The 24,109-nt window shown below is 31.7% G+C and overlaps 2 protein-coding genes and 1 long non-coding RNA gene across 5 annotated transcripts; all 3 read right to left on the bottom strand.

Moving 5' to 3' along the window:
- Positions 1-7,898: 7,898 nt before the first annotated feature.
- Positions 7,899-8,861, bottom strand: LOC114401426. The gene is made up of 2 exons (XR_003664269.1): positions 8,613-8,861; positions 7,899-8,466 (listed from the first exon to the last, which is right to left on the bottom strand). It is a non-coding gene; the product is annotated as an uncharacterized LOC114401426 (long non-coding RNA).
- Positions 8,862-10,411: 1,550 nt separating this feature from the next.
- LOC114402476 (LEAF RUST 10 DISEASE-RESISTANCE LOCUS RECEPTOR-LIKE PROTEIN KINASE-like 2.4) lies at positions 10,412-13,362 on the bottom strand. Of its 3 annotated transcripts, none has more exons than XM_028365055.1 (3): positions 12,524-13,362; positions 11,920-11,976; positions 10,412-11,589 (listed from the first exon to the last, which is right to left on the bottom strand). In XM_028365055.1, exons 1-3 carry the CDS (start codon positions 13,239-13,241, stop codon positions 10,514-10,516), a joined length of 1,851 nt encoding a protein of 616 aa, XP_028220856.1. In that variant the 5' UTR covers positions 13,242-13,362; the 3' UTR covers positions 10,412-10,513. The 3 variants fall into 3 exon arrangements, with proteins under 3 accessions (XP_028220856.1, XP_028220855.1, XP_028220858.1); XM_028365054.1 differs by having other exon boundaries at positions 11,920-11,982; XM_028365057.1 differs by lacking the exon at positions 11,920-11,976.
- A 2,212-nt stretch (positions 13,363-15,574) lies between these two features.
- Positions 15,575-20,156, bottom strand: LOC114401287 (LEAF RUST 10 DISEASE-RESISTANCE LOCUS RECEPTOR-LIKE PROTEIN KINASE-like 2.1). The gene is made up of 4 exons (XM_028363773.1): positions 20,005-20,156; positions 19,130-19,918; positions 18,519-18,548; positions 15,575-16,815 (listed from the first exon to the last, which is right to left on the bottom strand). Exons 2-4 carry the CDS (start codon positions 19,836-19,838, stop codon positions 15,692-15,694), a joined length of 1,863 nt encoding a protein of 620 aa, XP_028219574.1. The 5' UTR covers positions 19,839-19,918; positions 20,005-20,156; the 3' UTR covers positions 15,575-15,691.
- Between the last annotated feature and the right edge of the window lie 3,953 nt (positions 20,157-24,109).

The raw sequence follows: 24,109 nt of genomic DNA on the forward strand, positions 1-24,109 counted from the left end.
ATGGCTTTGATACCATAGTTGGGGTTAGGGAACCCAATTATGGAAATGTATGTTTGTCCCTATGTATGTTGATTTTCAAGAAAAATAATGTTTTCGACTAATGGGATGCAATTGTTAATTTCTATTCATGAGCTTTAACTGCATTAAAAATAGGTGAAAAAGTAGCAATGTATGTCTAATTTATGGTTTCTTGTGCGAGATTTGTAAATAATTTATTCTTGTGTGAATTTATACAGTGAAAAATCCATTTTTGTTGACTAATGTTGGATTTAATTTGGTTTTTAGGCTAAAGAAGAAAAGATGTTGAAATGCTGCTAAAGGGCTCGCTCAACGAGCCAGATTGACTAAGCGAGACTCATCCGCTTAGCGAGGAAGCCTACTCGCTAAGCGAGAACAAAACCCTAGAGAATGCAGAGTCAGAGAGCAGCGCGCAACCAGCTCGCCCAACGAGTATGTTGTCTCTTCTTGTGCTTAGCACATCCATGCCTGCTTAGCGCACAACCACTTACTCTTCATAATGAGAAGCTCAAAAGCCTTTAAAAACACTGAGAATAGAGGGAGATGAGGAGATAGACAGCGTGAGAGAGAAGGAAGAAGGCACCAAAGCTGAAGAGAAGACATTTTCTTCATACTTTTACCATTTTCTTTCATTCCAACATCATTTTCATCTTTGTATTAAGTCCTCCTTGCTAATGGAGGGCTAAACACTTCATTGTTGGGGAGTTTTTCTATTGAGCACTCTTAATGTAAAACTTATAACTATCTATTTAATGTTAGTGCTAGTGTTCTTTGCTTCTATCTGTGTTTATTTTACATATTTGTGGCTTTATCACCCATTTATATGCTTGGTTAGGTTTTGAGTATTGGAAAATTCTTAAAGTCCTTAGAACTTGATAAAGCAGCTAGAAATCTGCATTTCTAGGAATAATGTGCAGTTATCTAGTAAACGTTGCATCTTGTGCGTAGTGCAGCTCACTTAGAATGAGTTTGTTGAGGAATCAAGAACAAAACTAAGAGGGTTAGGCTCTTTCATGTGAGGAATTACAGTTTGAGTAATTTCACGGTGCAAGAACATTAGAGTAATATTGAATAGAGAAAAAAACCTTTAGTTACGGCAAGAGAAAATTCAGTAGAATACTTCCCGACGTTTTTATCTTGATATTTGTTCTATTTTACAGTTTTGCTTTTGTTTTGTTATGTGTTTAAGTCTAGAAAAATTAATTTAAGAATTTGATACGTGAATGAGTTTCTATATTTTATTTTACTGAAATTGAAAATGTTCACAAACTAAATATACGATATCTAAGTATAACAAATTTCCTATGGACGCAATACTTGGACTTACCATTTTATTTACTACTTGTGCAAATTGGTATACTTGCCAATGAGTCAACAACGATACATCTCTTATTGATAAATGACATTATTATTTTTATTAGACTTGTGTTGTCTGAAGACCTGGAGAGTGTGAATCTCAAGCATAAACTATATATGTATGTATGTGCGGAATGTGATTTACTGATGCTATTGTTACTGATGATATTAATTGATATGAGATGGAGTTGGTGTTTATGATAATGTTGATAAAGAATGATGTTATTGATGATAATATTGATATGAAATGATGTTATTATTATTGGTAATGTCATTGAGATGAGATGATATTGTTGTTGTTGATAATATCACTCAGATGAGATGAGATGATGTTGATGTTGACATTGAGATGAGATGAGATGTTATAGGTGTTGAGAATGTCATTGTGATGATGTATGTTGTGTATGTACATGAGGGTGCAATGACCAATTTGGATATCCCTAGTGGAGAAATAGAGTGGTTAAAGAGTTCAACCATCTCTAGAGTAAAGGGATGACTTAGAATATTTAATTATCCACGGGTCAGTGCATTGATGGTGCTCATATGTCATACTTCATGCTGCATAGAAATAATATAAACTTTGTCAGTAAGTATTTGTAGTTTTTTGTGAGGGAAAATACTTATATTTAGAGGCATGTCACTCGATTTGGAAGTCCCTTGTGACTCAGGCTAATCACCATGGGGGAGTTGCTTTTGCACGACAGAGTGACCTCGACACTTGTTGTCTAATTTTCCTAAGTGAGAGTGTCGTGTGGATACACTTAGGCTATTTGCTGACAAATGGTACCATATTACATTTGAGAGATGAGGTTAGATGCATGCATCAAACTGAGCATGATTGATTGAAATTGTGAAAGAGTTTATGAATAGTTATTAAGTGTATGCTGTATTGATTGATAATTGTGTATAAGCATGATACCTGTTATTGTTTCTCTTGACAATTATGGTCATTCAATAATTGTTAGTTTCTTTGTAATAAACTCACTCTTGCAATTTTTTTGTAACATGTGGTTGTTACTTGTGATGATCGCAAACATTCGTTTGTGAGAGCAGATGGACGATAGTAAATTACATGGAGTGGGATTCTTTTGTTGGAGTCGCCAAGTTGACATGATGATGTTGGGATTATTTTGGGAGAAAGAGTTGTGTTTTGTAAATCAACTCCTACATAGATGGTGTTATAGTTCTTTTAAATTGAGGATGTAAATCATAGATTTAATTATATATATGAACTAATTTATTTTCTGTCATGTGAATGATGTGTGCTGAGTTAATATATCTATTTATATATATATTCATTTAAGTATTTATGCATTGTTTGGTACAATATATCGCGAAAAATTTACTCTCATTTTTCATAAGCAAATTAACGAAATTTTCATTTAAAAATTTAAATTTGTGTGGCTTAGAGTAGTGATATCGTAGCAACAAGATGGGTCGTTACAAATGGTAAAGTTTGCACCATTATAGTATTACTAATCATATAGCGAATAAGTGTTATAAGAAGCACAATTATCCACCTGGTCACAAATTTGATAAACCTCAAGGAACTTCAGTTAATAACACTATTAAGGAAGAAGAAAATGTTTCAAAGTTCATAGACTAGTGATAATGGTCAAGATATTGAAATCACTCAACAACAATATCAAGCACTTATGTATTTACTGGTTGCCAACAATATTGACTCCCATGAATCACGGGTTAACCAAATTGGTACAAGTTATGCTCATACATCAAGCATAGGTAATTGTTAGTCGTTATTTACGACTAACTTTTGTATTGAATAGTTACATGAAATTAGTTTCCCCCCCCCCCCCCCCCAATTTATGGTTCTTTTTGTAGGAATTGTACATATTTTCATGTGTAGTTTGATTTTATGTTGTAGATACTCCCATTTTATGAATTAATGATGAAACCACTTCAGTTTCAGGCCAAAAGAAGAGAAGGTCAAGCAGCTGGTGTCTCGCTAAGCGAGACATATACGTTTAGCGAGTGACATCCGCTAAGCGAGACACTCAGCTCACTTAGCGTGATAGGAAACCCTAGAAGAGGAAACCCTAGATGAGTCGTTTGTCTTTTCTCGCGCTCAACGTGCCCAACTTGCTAAGCCAAATTTCACTAACTCGCACTTAGCGAGCTAATCTCGCTAAACGAGCCTTCAGAATTTGAAACGTCAAAGAGCCTTTAAAACACTGAAGTTGGCGGAAACTAAAGAAAAGAGTCGAAAAACAAAGCCAAGAGAGAAGCAAAAGCGACATAAATAAGCCTCCAAGAGAGTTTAGTTTAAAGGAGTGAGATTAAGGTTCTAGAGGTTGAAGGAGATATCCTCAACCATTCTTATCCATTTTTCTTCCCTCAAAATCTATCCTTTGTGCAGAAAGTTCATTACTTGTAATGGAAAGCTAAACCTTTTATTGGGGAGTTCTACTAAACCTTTGATGTAAAACTCTCTTACTATCTATTTAATGTTGTTTTTTTGTGTTCATTGCTTTTATCTATGCTTATTTTTTCATGCTTGTGGCTTGATCACCCATTTGTATGTATAGTTAGGATTTTTAGTACTGAGAAGTGCTTTAAAACCTTAGAACTTGATAGAGTAATCTAGAAAATTGTATGTCTAGGAATGAAGTGCAGCAATCTAGTCCTTATTATGCTTTAATCGTAATGCAACTCTTTTAGACTAAGTTTATTGAGGGACCAAGGACGAGGTTTAAATAGAGTTAAGCTCATTCACTCGAGGGATCTTGGTTTGAATAATTTCTCAGCATAAGAACACTAGGATAACATTAAATAGAGAAATATATTTAACAACATCAAAGGAAATTCCGTAGGACGACCCAATGTACTTTTTACTTGACTGTTTTTACTTCTCAGCCTCTAGATCTTTTAATTTGTGTTTAACTATATTTTTATACATAAATCCAACTCAACATTTACTTACTTTACACAAATATTTACTCATTGAACATATATGTTTTGAGTGAATCTAGCTTCTTCATCAGCGTTGTTGTGTCAATTTTATTTTATTTTTTTTGGGAAAAAATGATGTATTCCGAGCCTTCGATTTTTCCAGGCAATTGTGGAATTGTGAATGCTTTGTTGAATTAGCCAGCATAGCACAATGGGAATGAAATTTCATGTTAATTTTGTCAATCTTACCTTTTTTTTTTCCTCTGTTACGTATATAAAGCATTATTACGTAATCGTCAACATCATATTTTTATATTCATTGTGTGATTTTTTTACAGTAATATATGTTCATTATTGATAAATCAATATTCTTTTCTTTTAAATTAGTAATAGTTATTTCTTTCTTTTATGGAGACATATTTTCAATAGAAAAAATTAATAATTGCAAAATGCAATTAAAAATATTATTTATCATTATTAAAAATATTTATATGTATATAAGTTATATATAATTTTAAATATATTTATAAAGATAATGTTTATTAAAAAATACATCTTTATTTAAATTAAAATTAAACAAGGCATGTATGAGAATATATATACTAACATATGTTTATATAAAATTAAAAATTATTAAGAAATACATTAAAATCATATTCATATAATTTTTTTGTAGATTATAATACTTGTGCAGGATACAAGTTATGAGAACTAACTTTTAATCTTGATTTTCTATTTTTAATAATTCTTTAGATTATCTATTTTTTGGGGGAATTGTTAGCCACTTTTTATAAATTTGAACCCATTTTATCTCTAAATAAATAAACTTTAGAATCAAAGATGTTATCTGTTTTATTTTCTAAATTTGTAGTAAAATTTTTATTTATTTTCTTATGCTTATTTTGTTTTTATTTTTTTAAGAAATAAAAGATAAGCTAAAAAAACCTTTTAGAACTCTGGACTTCTCCCTCCAGTTGAAGTTATCTGGCCCATGAATAAAAAAGTGGAAAAAGAAAAGATTATGGACTTGTTTGATTTTATTTTTTTTTAAAAAAACTTTTTGGTTAATTTTAGAAATTGTTTTCCAAAAAAAAATTTACGCTACTTACCAAATAAAGTTTTTCTCAAAATCTATCAAAATTTGAAAATTATTTTCTTAACAAGTATTTTAAAAAACAAAAAAATAAAAACAACTCAAGAATAATTTCTCATTTTGTTCCTTTTTAACATACAGGTGAGTTGGAACTGTTTTCTTGGGATGGTTCCTTGTTTTCTCAAACGCTTGCTCAAAGAAGACAAAGAGTGAAAAAGGTCATTTGGATATATACTACTAATTTGTGGAAACAAGCACTCTTACGGGTGCATTATTCCACGCGATTTGCAAAAGAAAACGATTCCACCGAAAACTATGTGCATTTAAATACATAAAGATTAAAAAACATAAATAAAAGAAAAATATAATTTTAGTAAAAATCTTCAAATCAAATATATATAGGTTACATAAAAATGCTGGAGAGGATCGGAGGTTCACCATTAACATCCTTCTAAAGACAACAAAGATTAAAGAAGAGAAAAAAAAACCTTCATAAGTGCTTCAAGAAAACATGAGCTTCACCCTTAACATCCTTCTCGTATCGCTACAACTTTTAGAGAGAAAGCAAGATATTTGATGCTGGCTCAAATTAAAGAATAAAGAATGAGAATCCTGGAATTGTTTAATTAATTTGATAACTACTCTTATTAAAAATAGATTTTTATTTTCTAAAATTAAAATACTTGTTTTCTTCTCAGCTCCAGAGGTATACTGGGGAGCTTTTTGAGATTTTGTCTGGCTTCTCAACTCTTTATCAATAGTGAGTGGCCAAGACAATAAAGATTGTAGCTCGATCTTCATCTTTATGTGACGTGGCTGGAATTGTTGTTTCTAAATACATAATATGAATAATGAATAAAACAATTTACCATTAAAACATCAAATATTGATATTGATAGAGAAAATAACATTAAGGGGGGAAATTGCTACTTCCGGGAATATACTCACAGAATTAAATAATAAAAGAAGGGGATGTCAACATCAATCATTAGCTTTGATAAATTTTGTGGAAAAATCCGATAAGCATACAGCTTCTTCTTCTGTTAAGTAAGCATCTACTCATGCAAATGATTTAATTAGAAAAAATATCAAAAAACAAATTATAATAATATTCTTTTGAAGTTTATTCTAATTACACATGTATCTCCTTTGTCCCCTCATTTTTTATCTTACAAAAAATTCCATAACTTTCCTATTAAGATTACACTCGCACCCCTCTCACTCAAAAAATGTTAGCTCCAGATGATTAGTAGGTATTTTTTCAATAAAAATATTAACCCAGAAATGCCTCTTTCTTCTTGTTTAATATGTTTTTGTTGTTGAAGCTTCAACTAAAATCCCATTGCTGAAATCTAAAAATAATAAAAAAAAAAAATACGCGTCATATAAAATATAAACCCCTTGGTATATACATGAAACTGAAACGACACTCCATTAATACTTATTTTTGTTTTCTATCATTCGATCCCTATACCATCATATCATTATTTCTTATACTCTCCTCAGATATATAATATAAAACCAGTCTCACTGTGTATTGTCTAGGATTTATAAAATATATGTCAACCCTAACATAAGAGTATGTCCGACTCTTAAGAGACGTATTTCTTAATTGACCGTTTATCTCTAACCTTCTATTATTTAAATATATTATAATCTTTTATCTCTTTATCTCTTTAACCAAAGGACCTGTAGGAAGTAACGGCCCTAGGTTGGACTGAGTTAGTCCAATTTTTTTTCTTATTGTAAATTTGATAGCCCATTATAGCTTCGAATCAGGCTAGTAGGATAAATTAGTCTTAATTAAAACTAAACAAAAAATGAACTTGTTTAATATGAAAAATTGTAGGAAATATTTTATGACCCACAGTAAGGGAGTGATCAACGCACAGGCTAACACTAACTCAAATGTCTTTTAGTCTGACAAGCCATAGATGACAATGAACTAGGAACACATTCTAACAAAATAAAAAATTTACTGAAAATTTGACAGAGCTCCTCTACATTCCAACATCTCAATATTCAAGAATCACAAACACATGCCAATCACTTAATAGAGGTAACTTAAATTCACCTGACAAGGTCTCATCATTCAAATATAATAGTATCTGTGTGATAGCAACACGACCCAAGCACTCAGCAGCAGGCCGAGGAGGGCACTAAGGAAGCCTACTCATTTCCAGGATTATGTGTGATCCTCCCACTCACCACAGACTATTCCTTTGCTCTGTCATTTAGCTAGAATAACAACCCAGATATTTTGCACCAATTCAATTATCACCATTACACGTTTCTGTTATTCTCATAACAGAATTTGTCATTTTGAAATGAGCCAATGATTGGCTTAGTTGATCCTCTGCAATGTTCTTATAAACACCATGGAATGGAATATAAGGAGCAAGGAAAATTATCGTTCAGCTTTTACCTTTACTTAGAGTAGCTTAGTTCCCTATCAGTGTGACTCAAAATAAAGGTATTCAACCATAACATGTCAAGCCTAAAGAATTTTGTGTAATGAAAATAAAAGTAAACAACCACTCTTATTCTTAGAGTTGCATTATATTGAAGTCAAACCAAAAACTAGCCAAAATAACCAAATACTAGTAGCCACCGTTCGAAATGGAGGTCCTACCAAAAAAAGTGAAACTCTGGGAAGGAGTCTACTAACAGTGCCAAATGAAAGTTTATAATACATTTGAAAAAAAAAAAACCTAGACAATGCTATCAAATACTAAATCATCAATTAATTATCGAGGATAAAAATTACTAGTAGACATCTCATTGATAGAGAATAGTACTGCAGAACCGTTGGTAGCGTGACTCAAACTTGATTCTTGTTGTATAACTATCTCTTGATCCATTCTACGTCTGTGTAAGAAAAATGCTGGTTGTTGTGGAGATGGCAATTCAAGTGAGTGGTTATTAAGATATGAAATAACCATTGTCATTGTAGGCCTATCATTTAAAATTTCTTGAACACATAATAAACCGATGTGAATGCATCTAAGGACTTCCATTTGTGAATATCTTTCTTTTATGTTTGAATCCAAGATGCTTAATGGTTCTTGTTCCTTCCATTGTCTCCAAACCTGTGATAGTTTATCAAAATTAATATGTATGTTTTTCTTAAAAGGAAAATTAATATGCATATTATAACATTTATATATATTAAAATCAATTTTGATTTATATTATATATATATAATTATTTAAAAATTCTAGATTATTATACTTACATAACCCATGAGGCCTTCTACACCATTGTGTGATTCATAAACATTCATACTCCTTTTTCCAGTAATAATCTCAAGAACCATGACACCAAAGCTAAACACATCTGATTTTTCAGAAAATTGTCCAAGCATTGCATACTCTGGTGACATATAGCCACTACAAAAATTAAAATTAGCATTCATCTTAAAACATATGTAAAAGTGAGATCAAGGAGAAAATATAGAGGCGAGAAAACTTACTATGTTTTGACAATTCTATTAATATTTTCACGCTCTTATCCATTTCAACAATTCTAGTCATGTCAAAATCTGATATTTTAGGATTTATGTTTTCATCTAATAAAAATTACTAGGTTTAAAGTCACGGTGTATAACTTTAAGCCGAGAATATTCATGTAATTAAGAAATTTAAAATAAAAATATTTTTATTAAGAGAATAAAAATTATGTTGTTGATATTTTTTTATGTTTTTCTATAATATATATAATAAATATTTATTTCTTTTTGTTCTTTATCGAATATCTTAAGTATATTATTTAACAACATAAAAAAAAGCATTGAATGAAAATTTATACAACAGTAACTGCTTCACTCTAATGTAAATTTACATTTACGTTTAGATTATAAAAAGTTCAGTTTTTTCTTCAATTCTAATTATAAATATTTTTGCTTTATATTTTATTTTAAAATGTTTATATAAAATATAGTGAAAGTTATATGGCATAGAGAAAGAAAGAAAAAGAGATAGAATTTGTTGTTACTAAATGTAAGTCTAAAAACTTACACTAAATATAAATCTAAACTATTAATACAAATGAATCCTACATTCTATAATATCTTACTAAAAAAAAGTTAGTCACGATATCTCCTATCTACCCATTTCTTTCTATATTTTTTTGACAGGTTAAATTTAAAAACAATACCATAGTTCTTAAGTATTATTGGTATTGTTTTTAAACTTGATTTATCAACAATACACAATTAACCGGATTCACATCTAAACTAATTCAAAATAAAAATTAAAAACAGCTAAAAAAAACTAAATACTGAATCAAATTGATTCTTTTAAAAAAAAATGAATGATTTTTTTCTCTGATTGATTTGATTCAGTTTGCAATTTATGTCTTTGAAATTAAATCAAACTAGGTTAACACTTATATTATGTTTTATATGTATATTATTTGAATTTTATAATGATTTTTAATACTATGTTTGAATTTATATAATATATATCATATTTTTTTTCAAATGGTTTTCGTAAGATGTATTTGGTTTAAAATTGATGAAAATTCAACAGATTTTTATTATAGAATATTTAATATATTAATAAATTTTGAAGATTATTATTAGTAATTTTGTAATGTAATTTAATTTTTCAATTGAAAATAAAATATATAAGATTTAATGAAATAATATTTTACTAGCAAAAATCCAACCGAACGAAATCATAAAATGTTGGCCGCGAGTTTGAATTATACACTCACAACGCAAGTTTATTCAACTTGAATAAATAATATAACACTGGGAGTGTAAAATATTGCCAAGCTCATACCAAAGAAACGACCGAATGAATGTTTTTTATTTTCTACCATTGAATTTGATGCAGCCGTTTTTGACTGACCAAGCTCATACGAAATGTACATGTAGCTGAGTCAGAACCCCCCAGTACTATTGATACGCCATGCACTTGAACCTAAGATCAAACAAGTTTAAAAGTCAATTTTAGTCAAGGCTCTAAGGCAGAAAACTCAGAATGTAGTAGTTACTATATAACAACCACTAAATCACTGCTACCATCACAATTTAGGAAGTAAAACACATGGAACCAGATTATTATAGTTATAAATTTGAAATACTGTAACATTTTAGTTCATCTTATAGTATTCTAGCTCACAAGTTACAAGTTACAAAGTCTCATAAGATAAATGGACAGGAGAGGTCGGAGGAGAAGACAAAAAGGGTTTAGGTGGAATTTGCAATAACTCAACTTTGCTTCCTAGCATTTCCAGCACTTTACTTATGGCTGGTCGAGTGGAAGGGTGGGTTTGTATGCACCATAAGCCCACTATTGTCATCTTTCTCACCAATTTGTCATCACTTTCATTTCTTATGTTCTGTAAACCAAGCTCTTCATTTGATTCAAGACAATTGTAAATCCAATCGGGAAAGTATATTTCACTCGAGCGATTTACTTCAGTCTTAATATTCTTTCTTCTTCCAGCCATTTCTAAGATCATCATCCCATAGCTGTACACATCTGACTTATGTGATACTGCACCGAAATTTCTGGAAAAAACTTCTGGGGCAATATAGCCTGCTGTTCCTCTGGCGCCAAATATTGATATCATACTTTCTTTTCTTGTGCAAATTTTGGCTAGTCCAAAATCAGAAATCTTGGGGTTGAAATTCTCATCCAACAGAATATTATGAGGTTTTATGTCAAAATGTAAAATTCTAGTATTGCAACCTTGATGCAGGTATTCCAGTCCTCGGGCAACACCAACTGCAATATGGTAGATCGTTTGACAGTCCAATTGACGATCCGTCTTTCCGACATTTTCTTCAAAGATAAACTTCTCAAGTGATCCATTAGACATAAACTCATAAACTAAAGCTCGTTTAGAACCTTCACAACAGAACCCCAAAAGATTAACAATGTTGATATGAGAAGTTCTGCTGATAGTTGCCACTTCATTGATGAAGTCCTCACCATTATCTTTCAATTCACTTAGGATCTTCACCGCAAGATAACGTCCATCTGGTAATTTTCCTTTGTATACACTTCCGAATCCCCCTTGGCCTAATTTGTTTCTGAAGGAGTTGGTCACTTTCTTTATCTCAGAATAATCATACCGCTTAGTTTGAAGGGGTCCCTGTCTTTCCAAAAAGATCTTAATCTGTTGATTGGTCGGATTTTGCTTCTGCTTCCATCTTGTATGGTAGATCTTTACCATTACTAGCAACAGAGCAATTGTAACAGCTGGAGAGGTTATTGGAATTAGAAAGATTATTATATAAGGATGAGAAAGTAATGCTATACAGATAAATAGAAAAAATATTGTTAAAAAAAGTAACACATTAGATTAAACACTTAAATATTGATTGGGATTGGGGGTGTGATGGAGTATATTTCCGTCTAAATACTGTGCATCCAATGATCAGAATAGCTGACAATATAACACTTAAACCTGCAATGTAGGGAGATTCCAACTTTTAAGATACGATACTTACACATCATAAATAGAACTCTCACTCTCTGGACATCTATTAAACAATATATATATATATATATATATATAACGCGCGTTACCTGTTACAAGTCCAAGTACAAGTACCAGCTTCAAAATTTTACTCTTATTCTTTGGTGCTGCAGATGAAGTTAAATGAAGAAATTTTTAAGTAAACAACAGAGGAATGATGTGTTAGGGACTTAGGGTCAGATTAGTCTGAAGAAGAAAATTATGCAGGCAAACTAATTCTAATTGCCATAATGGCAGTAACGTAAAGCAGTCAAGTTAGCACTCAGCAATCGACTTGACTCTTACCACTGAAGTGGCAGATAGAAAATAAGGATATGCTCAACGACCAGAATTTGAACATAATAATAATAATAAAATAAAAAAAGGCACACCCATGCCTAAGACGAGAAAATGATATATAATATGTATGATAGGTGATATGATGCGATAAAATAAGAAGAGAGAAATTAAAAGTGTTGACACTGTTTAAAATCATTGGATGTTCAAATATTATTTTCCTTTCACAAATTACTCATTCATAGAAGCAACTAATAGTTGCCTTAAGGATGATTTGCATCCAGGTCTATAAGACACTCATCCGGTTATCCAAACACGTAAGGAAACATTCGAATGGAATGGATTAAGGAATAAATGAGAAATTTATGTGAAGCGTACCTTCTTTACAGTAGAACTTTTGATTGGCGTCAAGCCGACATTGGCCTCCCCTGTGATTATAGCACTGGTCACAATCATTAGATAATACTACTTGAAGAACCATCTCAGCAGATACAAACGACAGAATGTCATTGGTATCAGTCAAGTCTTTTGTTGATATCTGAATAACTGAGCAGGATGAGAAAAGGCTATGCGCCTCCTTACTATTAGGAGTGGGAAGGCTGTCATAATATATATCATAATCATATTCAGGGCACGGGTGATTAAAATAATGTGTTGGCGGTTTCATTTTGAGGCTTTGTTTGCATTTGAACAGTGTTACATTGAATTTTATGTGAATAGAATACAAAGAAGAAAAAGGGGAAGGAAGACTATAATTATTCTTCAAAGTGCCACAAGGGTTTTGTTGTAAACGCTTGTGAAAATCTTCATCCAAAATTGAAATCGCATTCTGCTGAGCCACGCCTATAAGCACTATGCCTTTTCCATTTAGCTCGAGCTGGATCATTTTTCTGTGTTGATGAGGATTATCACAATCATGTATGGCTAGCAAGCCACAGTCAGGTTTTTCTGCCTTGGTGAAAGGGTAATGGAAAGTTCCAAGATTACCACAAGTAAAGGAGTGTGGACAATCTTGGTGCCCATTTCCATAACCAGCGGAGAGAATGAGTACAAGGTGACAAAACAAGAGGAAGCAGAACAAATCAACTATAGCCATACCAAATTCCCATTAATTTTAGGAACAAGTAATGAACTCTCTTAATAATAACCGAATTTTCTTTTAATGAAATATAGTTGATCTGTTGACGTTATGGTTAGTGTTCTTAAACTTACACATTTACACCAGCGTCACAATATATACATGTCATGTATCAACCCATCTAAAGCAACGTCTTTGATTCGCAAATTGACTTGGAAAATGAGCTAGGAAGACTTGGAGAAAAAATAGATGTGTGGATACAAACATCTTATTGTCTTCATCATTACATCAATGAAGCCTGACCCACAACGTTTTCCGTTCAATTTCTTCTATTGACTATACAGCATATTGCCCCAAAGACAGGACGGGAATGGACTCTTCCAAAATCCACACGTTTGCCAATTTACAGTACACTTGTCAACAAGTTAACAATGCACATGTCCAGCTGGAACAAGTGATCACGCGCTAAGTCGCAGGATGCGCTCTTAGTGCGCTTACTCGTGACAAATGTCTTTTAATGTGGCTTCTTGCACTTATCGACTTGCTTGGATTAAGCGGTTCTAACTCGTTAAGCGAGGAGTTCGCGCTAAGTGCAATAATTCAGTTCTTCAATCATCTTTCATGCCTTAGCTACATCTCTACACAAAATACAATCAAAATTACTATAAAATTATTAACTTTAGCATCGTCTACATAAAAACTCAGAAGAAGCTAAGTTCCTTGTTGTTTTAACACAAAATAAGCAATAAAAGAGAAGAAAATGAGATAATTGTTACGTGATTTCAGTATACAAATGACCATGTATAAAACCTATATCAATGTGCTTCTAAGTATGATTGTGATGCTCTTATTGAAGTAAATAAAAAGAAACACCAAGATAGAATAATGAAGTTTATGCTTGGTCTCAATGATCAATACAATCATATTAGAGCAGACATACTCATTGTGGATCCCTTGCCATTGATTAACAAAGTTTTCTCTTATATGACAACCGGGAAGGCAATTTGTAAGTTCTAATGCACTTAGCAATCTGAGTTTGGTCAATGATGCTATTAATACAAGATTATCTAATTCTTGTAGCTATTGTGGTAGAGATAATCACACAATAGAAACATGTTATAGGAAAAATAGTTTTCCACCTAACTTCTTCTCCAATAGAGGAGGTAGAGGCTTTGGTAGAGGGAAGGATAGGAAGTAAATCAATGTTTAACGTATTTCTCGTGTTATTTGATTGATTTGGATGAGTTAAGGTATTGGTTGAATTAGCCATAAGTAATTTTCTTGTTATGTATGTTAAGTAATGTGGAGTTTTATTGACTTAAATTAAAATTATAAGATTTTAAGTTTTACCTAAACTTGTTCGAATAAAAGAATAAAGAATAAAGGATGAGAATCCCAGAATTGTTTAATTAATTTGATAACTACTCTTATTAAAAATAGATTTTTGATTTTCTAAAATTAAAATACTTGTTTGATTAAACTTGTTTACTTCTCAGCTCCGGAGGTATACTGGGGAGCTTTTTGAGATTTTGTCTGGCTTCTCAACTCTTTATCAATAGTGAGTGGCCAAGACAATAAAGATTGTAGCTCGATCTTCATCTTTATGTGACGTGGCTGGAATTGTTGTTTCTAAATACATAATATGAATAATGAATAAAACAATTTACCATTAAAACATCAAATATTGATATTGATAGAGAAAATAACATTAAGGGGGGAAATTGCTACTTCCGGGAATATACTCACAGAATTAAATAATAAAAGAAGGGGATGTCAACATCAATCATTAGCTTTGATAAATTTTGTGGAAAAATCAGATAAGCATACAGCTTCTTCTTCTGTTAAGTAAGCATCTACTCATGCAAATGATTTAATTAGAAAAAATATCAAAAAACAAATTATAATAATATTCTTTTGAAGTTTATTCTAATTACACATGTATCTCCCTCGTCCCCTCATTTTTTATCTGACAAAAAATTCCATAACTTTTCTATTAAGATTACACTCGCACCCCTCTCACTCAAAAAATGTTAGCTCCGTAATTGCACTTTTGGTCCGCCAAAATTTTCCGTTCAAATACACCATAATTACACTTTTGGTCCGCGAAATATAGTGGGGTGTTTTTTATTCTCATATTTTTAAAATACATAATTTTAGTTCATTTGTTAAAGTTCAATTTTTAACAGAGATGTTAATAATATGGAACCATACAAATACAACGGATGTGCTGATATAAAGTTGGAATCTTGAAGGATGTGTTAACTTAGGTTCCAATTTTTACTTGCTCAATTTTAGATCCCTTACTCTTTAAATTGTGAAATTTTGGTTCCATAGTTTTCAAACATTCAACATTTAGAAAATCCAGAACAACGTTTATTTTTCAGGCTTGAATCCATGATAACAAAAGTGTGTATAAACAAGAAAACAATACGCACGAACACGTGTTGGTTTATAAGTGATGAAAATAATCAGTTCTCAGAAGGATACGTAGTGTGAGATGTGTAAGTGTTGTGATCCGAGGGTCTTGGGGGAGATCTGGGAGGTGAAGAGAGATAAGGTTTTGGTGGTATTTGCAAGGACTCCATGCTTCCTTCCATCATATCTACCACTCTACTCATTGCTGGCCTATTTGACGGGTCTGTTTGAATGCACCATAAGCTCACTATAACCAACTTTCGTACCATTTCTTTATCACTTTCATTTTTTATGCTTCGCAATCTAGGCTCCTGATTCAGTTCAAGACGCTTGTAAACCCAGTGTGGAAAATATATTTCACTTGAACATTCAACTTCAACATTGTTATTCACCCTTTCCCCAACCATTTCCAAAACCATCATTCCATAGCTGTACACATCAGATTTATGTGACACTTCTCCGAAGTTTCTTGAGAATACCTCAGGAGCAATGTATCCCGCTGTTCCTCTGGTTCCCAATAAGGACACAATACTCTCTTTCTTTGGACATATTTTAGCTAGTCCAAAATCGGAAATCTTTGGACAGAAATCCTCATCTAGCAATATATTGTGAGGTTTGATGTCAAAATGCAAGATTTTAGTATTGCAACCCCTGTGCAAATACTCCAATCCTCGAGCAACGCCGATTGCAATATTGTAGATGGTTTTGCAACTCAATTGAAGATTGAGCTTGAGTGGATCCTTGTCTTCATATATGAACTTCTCAAGTGACCCATTAGGCATGTACTTATATATCAGAGCTCTTTTAGAACCTTCCAGACAGAATCCCAGTAAACTAACAATGTTAACATGGGAAGTGACACTTATGCTAGCAACTTCATCGATAAATTCCTCACCGTTACCTATGGAGTCGCTTAAAACTTTTACTGCCACAAGGCTTCCATCTTGTAACTTCCCCTTATATACACTACCATATCCTCCGTGACCCAATTTGTATCTGAAGGAGTTGGTGGCCTTCTTTATCTCTGAATAACTGTATCTTTTGGCTGCAAGGTGACCGTGGGTGTTCAGAAACATCTCAATTATTTGGTGGGTGGGATTTTTCTTCTTGTAAAAGCGTCTTCTAATGCACCAAATCAAAAATATCATAGCTCCTAGTGCTCCACCGGCAGATGCAACTACGTTGTTTATAATTGAAGACAAGAAGTAATGCCGTGCAGCATAAGTACTTTTGAATACACACCTATTAATTGTACATCATAGTACCAAACTACCCATTTGTCTTTCGATTTTTGTGAGAATAGAAAATAAGGTAAATAGTAGGGATGAAGGGAGAAATTGGGAGATATAGAAAATAAATTTAACACATTTTTTAATTGATTAAAATTTATTAAAAATGAAATTCATTACATCATAGACTTAAATTTATTTTTAATTTCTATAATATTGTATAATTTTGATCTTTCACAATTATTGTACATTTAATTTTTATATTTGTAAAATTTAGTAATTTTGACATATTAATTGAAATATGATAATGACTGATGATATGATATTAATAATGTGTTAACTTGATATATTAATATTTACATTTATGTATAATATTTTATTAATGTCATGTCAGTATTTGACATATCAATGGCACATTATTACTATTATATCATATCATATCATCAATTTGCATGAAAACGAAAATTTACTAACAAATTAATGATCAACCAAAATTTCTAAACTTTGAAAATGTGAGGATTATATGTTTAATAAATTTTTTTAGAAACTAAAATAGCACGATGATAAAATTATAGGGTTAAAACTGAATTTATGCATTAGAAACACTAAAACTTATTACAAAGTGCTAAAAAGTGTGCTGGAAACTGTAATAACATTTATTGAAAAATTACACTTGAGGACTGAAGCCTGAAGGGTCTCTGCTCTTTCTAACAATGCCCGAAAGTGTATTAACAATATAAGCAAGGAAAGATGCTTTCCCCAGTTAGTCTGAGTACAATTAAATTAAAAATATTTTTCAAAAACTGATTTTTAGAAAATAGAAGTGGTAAAAAATTGTAAAATCACAAGGAAGAACATGAATAAAAAAAATACATAGAAAAACAAACCAACTTTAAGATGATAATTTTGAAAATAACTTTTAAAAACTATCTTATCTAACAAGTTCTTTTCTTCCTTTGTTAACACATAAAACATTTTTCAAAATTAAGAAACAAACAGACCTATGAATAAATATCTTTTTCATTATTGTTTTAAAACAATAAGACATATGAATAAATTATTTAGAGATTAAATGTATAAGATAAATTTTTATGTAAAAGTTTAGCTAAGTTGAGTAGTAGTGGATGTGAAGATCAAAACATGTATCAAGGCTTAAATAATTTATTCACATAGGTACTTATAAATTATCTATCAATAGATCTTTACTTCGGCAATGGATTATCTTTACATCGGCAACATATTATCTATCAATCGATCTTTACATCAATAACCATTTGAAAATCTATCTAAGTTTTACGTCTCTTAAAATTTATTTTTAGCATATTTACATTTGTATCAACTCAAAGATTAAAAATGTTTAATTTTTTTTTAGAGTAACATTTTATCCTGAAAACATTACTGGTAAGACGTATTTTTATATGCACAAAAATGTGAAGAAAATATTTTTTTACCGGTAATAAAGAAGAATTAAAAATAAAAGATAGAAGTATTTAAAACTTTTAAATTTGAAATTTTTTAAAAATTAGTCTTGATGAATATTAGCATAAATTGTTTTAATGAAATTAGTATAGATGTTATGTATTTTAAAACTTAAGACTGAAATTTATAATATCATTAGATTAGATAAGGGTAAATGAGATTTAGTACATACTTGCTGCTATAAGAAGAGTCGATTTATTTCCTGCAAAATTGAAAATAAAAAAAATTAAAAAACATATGCAAATATTTCTTACCACAACAAATGAGCGAAGTGGGTCAAAATCACGAGAAAACTTGACCCAACACATGTTCGAACCTGATTGGGTTGATAAAGTTCAACCCACCTCCACCACAAGAAAAAATGGACCCAATCCACTTAGAATCGACTCAGCCAAATTGGATTGATCTGGCTACCCACGTTGACTCAAGGTGATTAGTATGTATTTTCTCAATAAAAAATTAACCCAGGAATGCCCCTTTCTTCTTCGTTTATTATGTTTCTGTTGTTGAAGCTTCAACTAATTAAAACCCCATTGCTGAAATCTTTAAAAAAAAAAAATACACATCATATAAAGTATAAACCCCTTGGTATATACATGAAAATGAAACCACACTCCATCAATACTTATTGTTGTTTTCTATCATTCTATTCCTATAACATCATATCATTTCTGATACTCTCTGTAGTATACAATTTAATTTTTTTCCCGTGTTAATATTCCAAATTATTGTTCAAATAGCATATTATGTAATGTAATATAGGCCGGACACGTACGTACGTACCTTTGTAACAATAAAACTTTTGGGTGTTGTCAAGCCGACATTGGCCTCCATGAGCATAGATACAAGTAGAACAATCCGGAGATAATTCTATTTCGACGGCGATATTATCAGTTATGAACTCGAAAGGGTCACTGGAATATAGATGGCCATGGCGATCCAGTAGCTGCAAGCTGGTTGGAATCAGAAGCATCGAACATCCATTGTGATGACTGTACCCGGAGCCGGAGGGGTTGGGGTCCACCATTGAATAGAGTGTTTCATTTTTGCAAAGTGTGGAGTTAGAAACAGAATTTTTTGGTGGATGACCGAGGGTGTGGTTGCATCTGAGTATCTCTAGGTAATGCTTTAAACGAGAAGCCTTAAGCAAAGGGGAGCTGACTGTGAACGTAGAGCTGTAGCTGAAGGTGTCGCAACTTCTTTGTAGCAACAAGTCGTGCAGTTTATCGTCTTTTATGGTAATCGTAAACTGGTCGAGCCCGACAACATCAAACCATGTATTGTTACATTTTATGGTTTTTTTGGCCCCTGGTTCCTTGTCATCACAGCCATGTATCACCAATATGCCACAGTCTGGGTGAAGTGTGTTGGTGAAAGGAAAAGTGATGCTACCCAGATCGCCGCAGTTGATTAAAGACGGACAAGTCTCACCCGATACCACTCCTACAAGGCATGCCAACAAAGCAACGCCAAACACATCAAGTGCAACCATCTTAATTGCTTCTCTAGAATACTACTGAAGCTAATCAATAATAAGTCTTATGGACTCAAAGAAAAGTCAAAACCAAAAAGCTGAAACAGAGACCACCATGGAAATGTTAGGAAGAGACAAGTAAAACAAACGAACTAATCGAATTAATGAATTTCTTATTTTCTACCATTAAATTTTATGCCACCGTTTTTGGCTGACCAAGCTCGTACGGAATTTACATGTAGCTGAAATCAAACAAGTTTAAAAGTCGATTTTAGTCAAGGCTCTCAGGCAGCAAATTCAGAATGTAGTAGTTACTATATAACAACCAGTAAATCACTGTCACCATCACAATTTAGGAAGTAAAACCCATGGAACCAGATTATTATAGTTATAAATTTGAAATACTGCAACATTTAGTTCATCATATAGTATTTTTTTTTGGGGGGGGGGGGGGGGGGGGGGGAATTGTTAGCCTCTTTTTATAAATTTTAACCCATTTTGTCTCTAAATAAATAAACTTTAGAATGAAAGATGTTATATATCTGTTTTATTTTCTAAATTTGTAGTATGATTTTTATTTATTTTCTTATGCTTATTTTGTTTTTATTTTTTTAGGAAATAAAAGATAGGCTAAAAAAACCTTTTAGAACTCTGGACTTCTCCCTCCAGTGCAAGTTATCTGCCCATGAATAAAAAAGTGGAAAAAGAAAAGATTATGAACTTGTTTGTTTAAATTTAAAACTTTTTGGTTAATTTCAGAAATTGTTGTCTATAACAATTTTACACTACTTACCAAATAATTTTTTTCTCAAAATCTGAAAATTATTTTCTAAACAAGTATTTTAAAAAATAAAAAATAACTCAAAAATAATTTCTCATTTTGTTATAACATACAGACGAGTTGGAACTGTTTTCTTGGAAAGCGTCATTTTTCGAGCGTGATTGCTCAAAGAAGACAAAAGAGTGGAAAAGGGCGTTTGGATATCTATACTACTAATGTGTGGACACAAGCACGCTTACGGGGGCATTATTCCACGCGATTTGCTAAAGAAAACGATTCCACCGAAAACTAAAACTATGTGTATTTAAATACATAAAGATTAAAAAACATAAATAAACAAAAAATATAATTTTATTAAAAATCTTCAAATCAGATTGGTTATATAAAAAATGCTCGAGAGGAGGTTCACCCTTAACATCCTCCTTGCATCCTTAGCATCCTTCTAAAGACAACAAAGATTAAAGAAGAGAAAAAAAAAATCTTCATACGTGCTTCAAGAAAACATGAACTTCACCCTTAACATCCTTCTCATATCGCTACAACTTTTAGAGAGAAAGCAAGAAATTTGATGATGTCAAATTAAAGAATAAAGAATGAGAATCCTGGAATTGTTTAATTAATTTGATAAGTACTCTTATTAAAAATAGATTTTTGATTTTCTAAAATTAAAATACTTGTTTGATTAAACTTGTTTACTTCTCAGCTCCGGAGTTATACTGGGGAGCTTTTTGAGCTTTTGTCTGGCTTCTTTCTAAGAATTGACAGGCTAGAAGAAAGGTCCCCCCCGGCTCATAAAGAGTCCGAATGTTGCTGGAGGCTGGAGCGTTAGTGCGACTTGGGCCATAGAAAGGGTACATGTCATACACTATGTTACAGATAAGATTGTAGATTTGCTACACCTCTTTATCAATAGTGAATGGCCAAGACAATAAAGATTGTAGCTCTTCATCTGTATGTCACATCGATGGAATTCTTGTTGCTAAATACAAATATGAATGAATAAATCAATTTACCATTAACACATCAAATATTGATATTGGTAGAGGAAATAACATTAAGGGGGGGAAATTGCTACCTCCGGGAATATACTCACAAAATTAAATAATAAAAGGGGGTGTCAACATCAATTATTAGCTTTGATAAATTTTGTGAAAAAATCCGATAATCATACATGTGAGAAATTATAAGTGACTAATAAATATATATTTTAGTGAAAAAATCCGATAATCATACAGCTTCTTCTGTTACGTAAGCATGTACTCATGCAAATGATTTTTTCTAAACAGTGAAACTTACTATACAAAATTATAAGTGACTAATAAATATATATTTTAGTGTGAGTGAAGGACCTGTATCAAGAAGCAATGAAAGTGGGGAAGCAGCTACAAATATGCAGCGATAAATGTTGGGGATTGTTGTGAAACATGCGGACCATCGAAGTTAGACTTTTAGGTGCAGAAAACTTTGCATGTTGATATGGTGTGGCAGGGGATTAAGCGCTGGAAGAGAGATTGGGATGGATGGTATTCATATGTAGTTATGTCTCTATGAGGAAAGTAGGTGCAGAGGGTGGTTATTATTTGATAGATACAAATAATAAATAACCATTCCTTTGAAGGGAGAAGCAAATTCATGTGGGGTATTTACCCCTGTATCTCATTTATTTTGGTTGTAAAAACATTAGGTACTACTGGTACCAATTATATTTATATATGTTCTTTTTAGCTGAGAGAGAAAAAAAAAAAAAAAGTTGATCGTAGGCTAGTGTAGGGTCTCTTGTATCCTCCCCGGATTAAAAAAGAAGAGAGAAATGATATTTGAGAGACGAAACTAACCCCTACTTTTTCCTTCCCTTGCCAAGTCGCCATCTATTACTAATGATGAATCCTTCAAGTCAACAAGGTGCCAAAACTAAAATAATCCGAAATCAATATATTTAGAAAAAATGGTAAAAATTGAAAATGATGCACAACGTGCACGGAGTAAAAGAAAAAGGTTGTATTATTCACCATTGAGACAGCTATACAGAGCCAAAAACGCACACACTGTACCATCTTCATACAAGAGAAACTCTTTGTAACTACACTCACACATATTAAGAATTAATTCAGAGGTTTTCTAACCCACTTCAATTAAAAATAAAATTAAACAATCTTATATAAATTATTAGTGCATTTTTTATATTTTTAAAGATGGGTGATGCAATTTTTGTAACCGTGTCAATCATTTTCCATGGGATTCTTTAACCTCATTTGTATGGGGAATAAGCTACAACTCCATTAATTCATATTAGCTAGTCTCATTAAATTTTCTACAGTATCAAACATGAAAATTAAACTGAAATGATAATAAATAAAACTTATCATAAAGAGTTTAATTATTATATACATCTGTATCTATATAAGAAGAAAAACCCCTAGTTCAATGTTTAAAAACTTATAATATCAATCTTTATTATCTCCGAATTTCTTAATGAGCCCAGTCGTATGCAATGAGTGGAGACTATACTTTTGTGACAAGTTAATGCATATGTAGACAATATTTTTTTTTTGCTGCAAAAATTTTAGGGGAAAGACGTCATTTTTCAGTCAAAGGCAAAATAAAACAAAAAGTTTGTCACACTCAAAGAAGTTAAAGAACAAAAATTAGAAAATAAATTAATGATAAAATATGTTTTTTTCTCTCTAAAGAATTTTAAATATGACTTTAGTCTTCTAAAAATTTTTAGCCTATTTTTGTTTCTCAAATTTAAAAATATTTCATTTTTTATTCTCAAAATAACTATAATTATTTTTGTAACTAAGTCTCACCTAAGATTGGTAAGATCTAGCTCAAAAACATTCAACCGAAATTGAAAACTTAATCGTCTACTTAACTCTATTTGGGGGGTTCTTATTGGCAAGACTCCTCTCTCTTCCTAAGAGTCATTACTTACCCCCTTTATTGCCTATTGATGAGGTAGTAAGGGTGCTTCATAACAGTTGGATCATTTCAATCGACAAACAGCTGGGAGGTGGATACAAACTTCTAGTCTCGAATACGTAAGAACAAAGAGACTTAGAGTCATCCCGACCAACTAGTGACTAGGAAGAATACAATAATTAATCGTTAATAATAGTTATAGTCAGAAAGTTATTTTTAACAAAATACATATAGTCTTTACTCTATATTTTATTTTATCATACTCTTTACTCTATATAAAAATGTTAACAACGTTTAATAATTATTACATAAACTTTACTTAATAAAAATATATTACTAAGATTAGTACAAGGGGTCAACCAAAATATAAGAGGACCATTAGCCCATTACATTTACACCATATTTTGCGGCAAGCTGTCATCCAAAGTATAGGAGGAGACGAGGAGTTCAGGACCACACCATATTCCAAAATGAGCCCAGGTAAAGTAATGATGAATGTGGATTAGTAGTTAAGTAATTAATTAATACGTTGTGACAATTCAATGCATTCGAATTAGGGACTATTTATTTTTGGCAGCTAAAGTTT

This window comes from Glycine soja, chromosome 20, assembly GCF_004193775.1.
Source record: "Glycine soja cultivar W05 chromosome 20, ASM419377v2, whole genome shotgun sequence".
In the NCBI taxonomy this organism is placed as follows: domain Eukaryota; kingdom Viridiplantae; phylum Streptophyta; class Magnoliopsida; order Fabales; family Fabaceae; genus Glycine; species Glycine soja.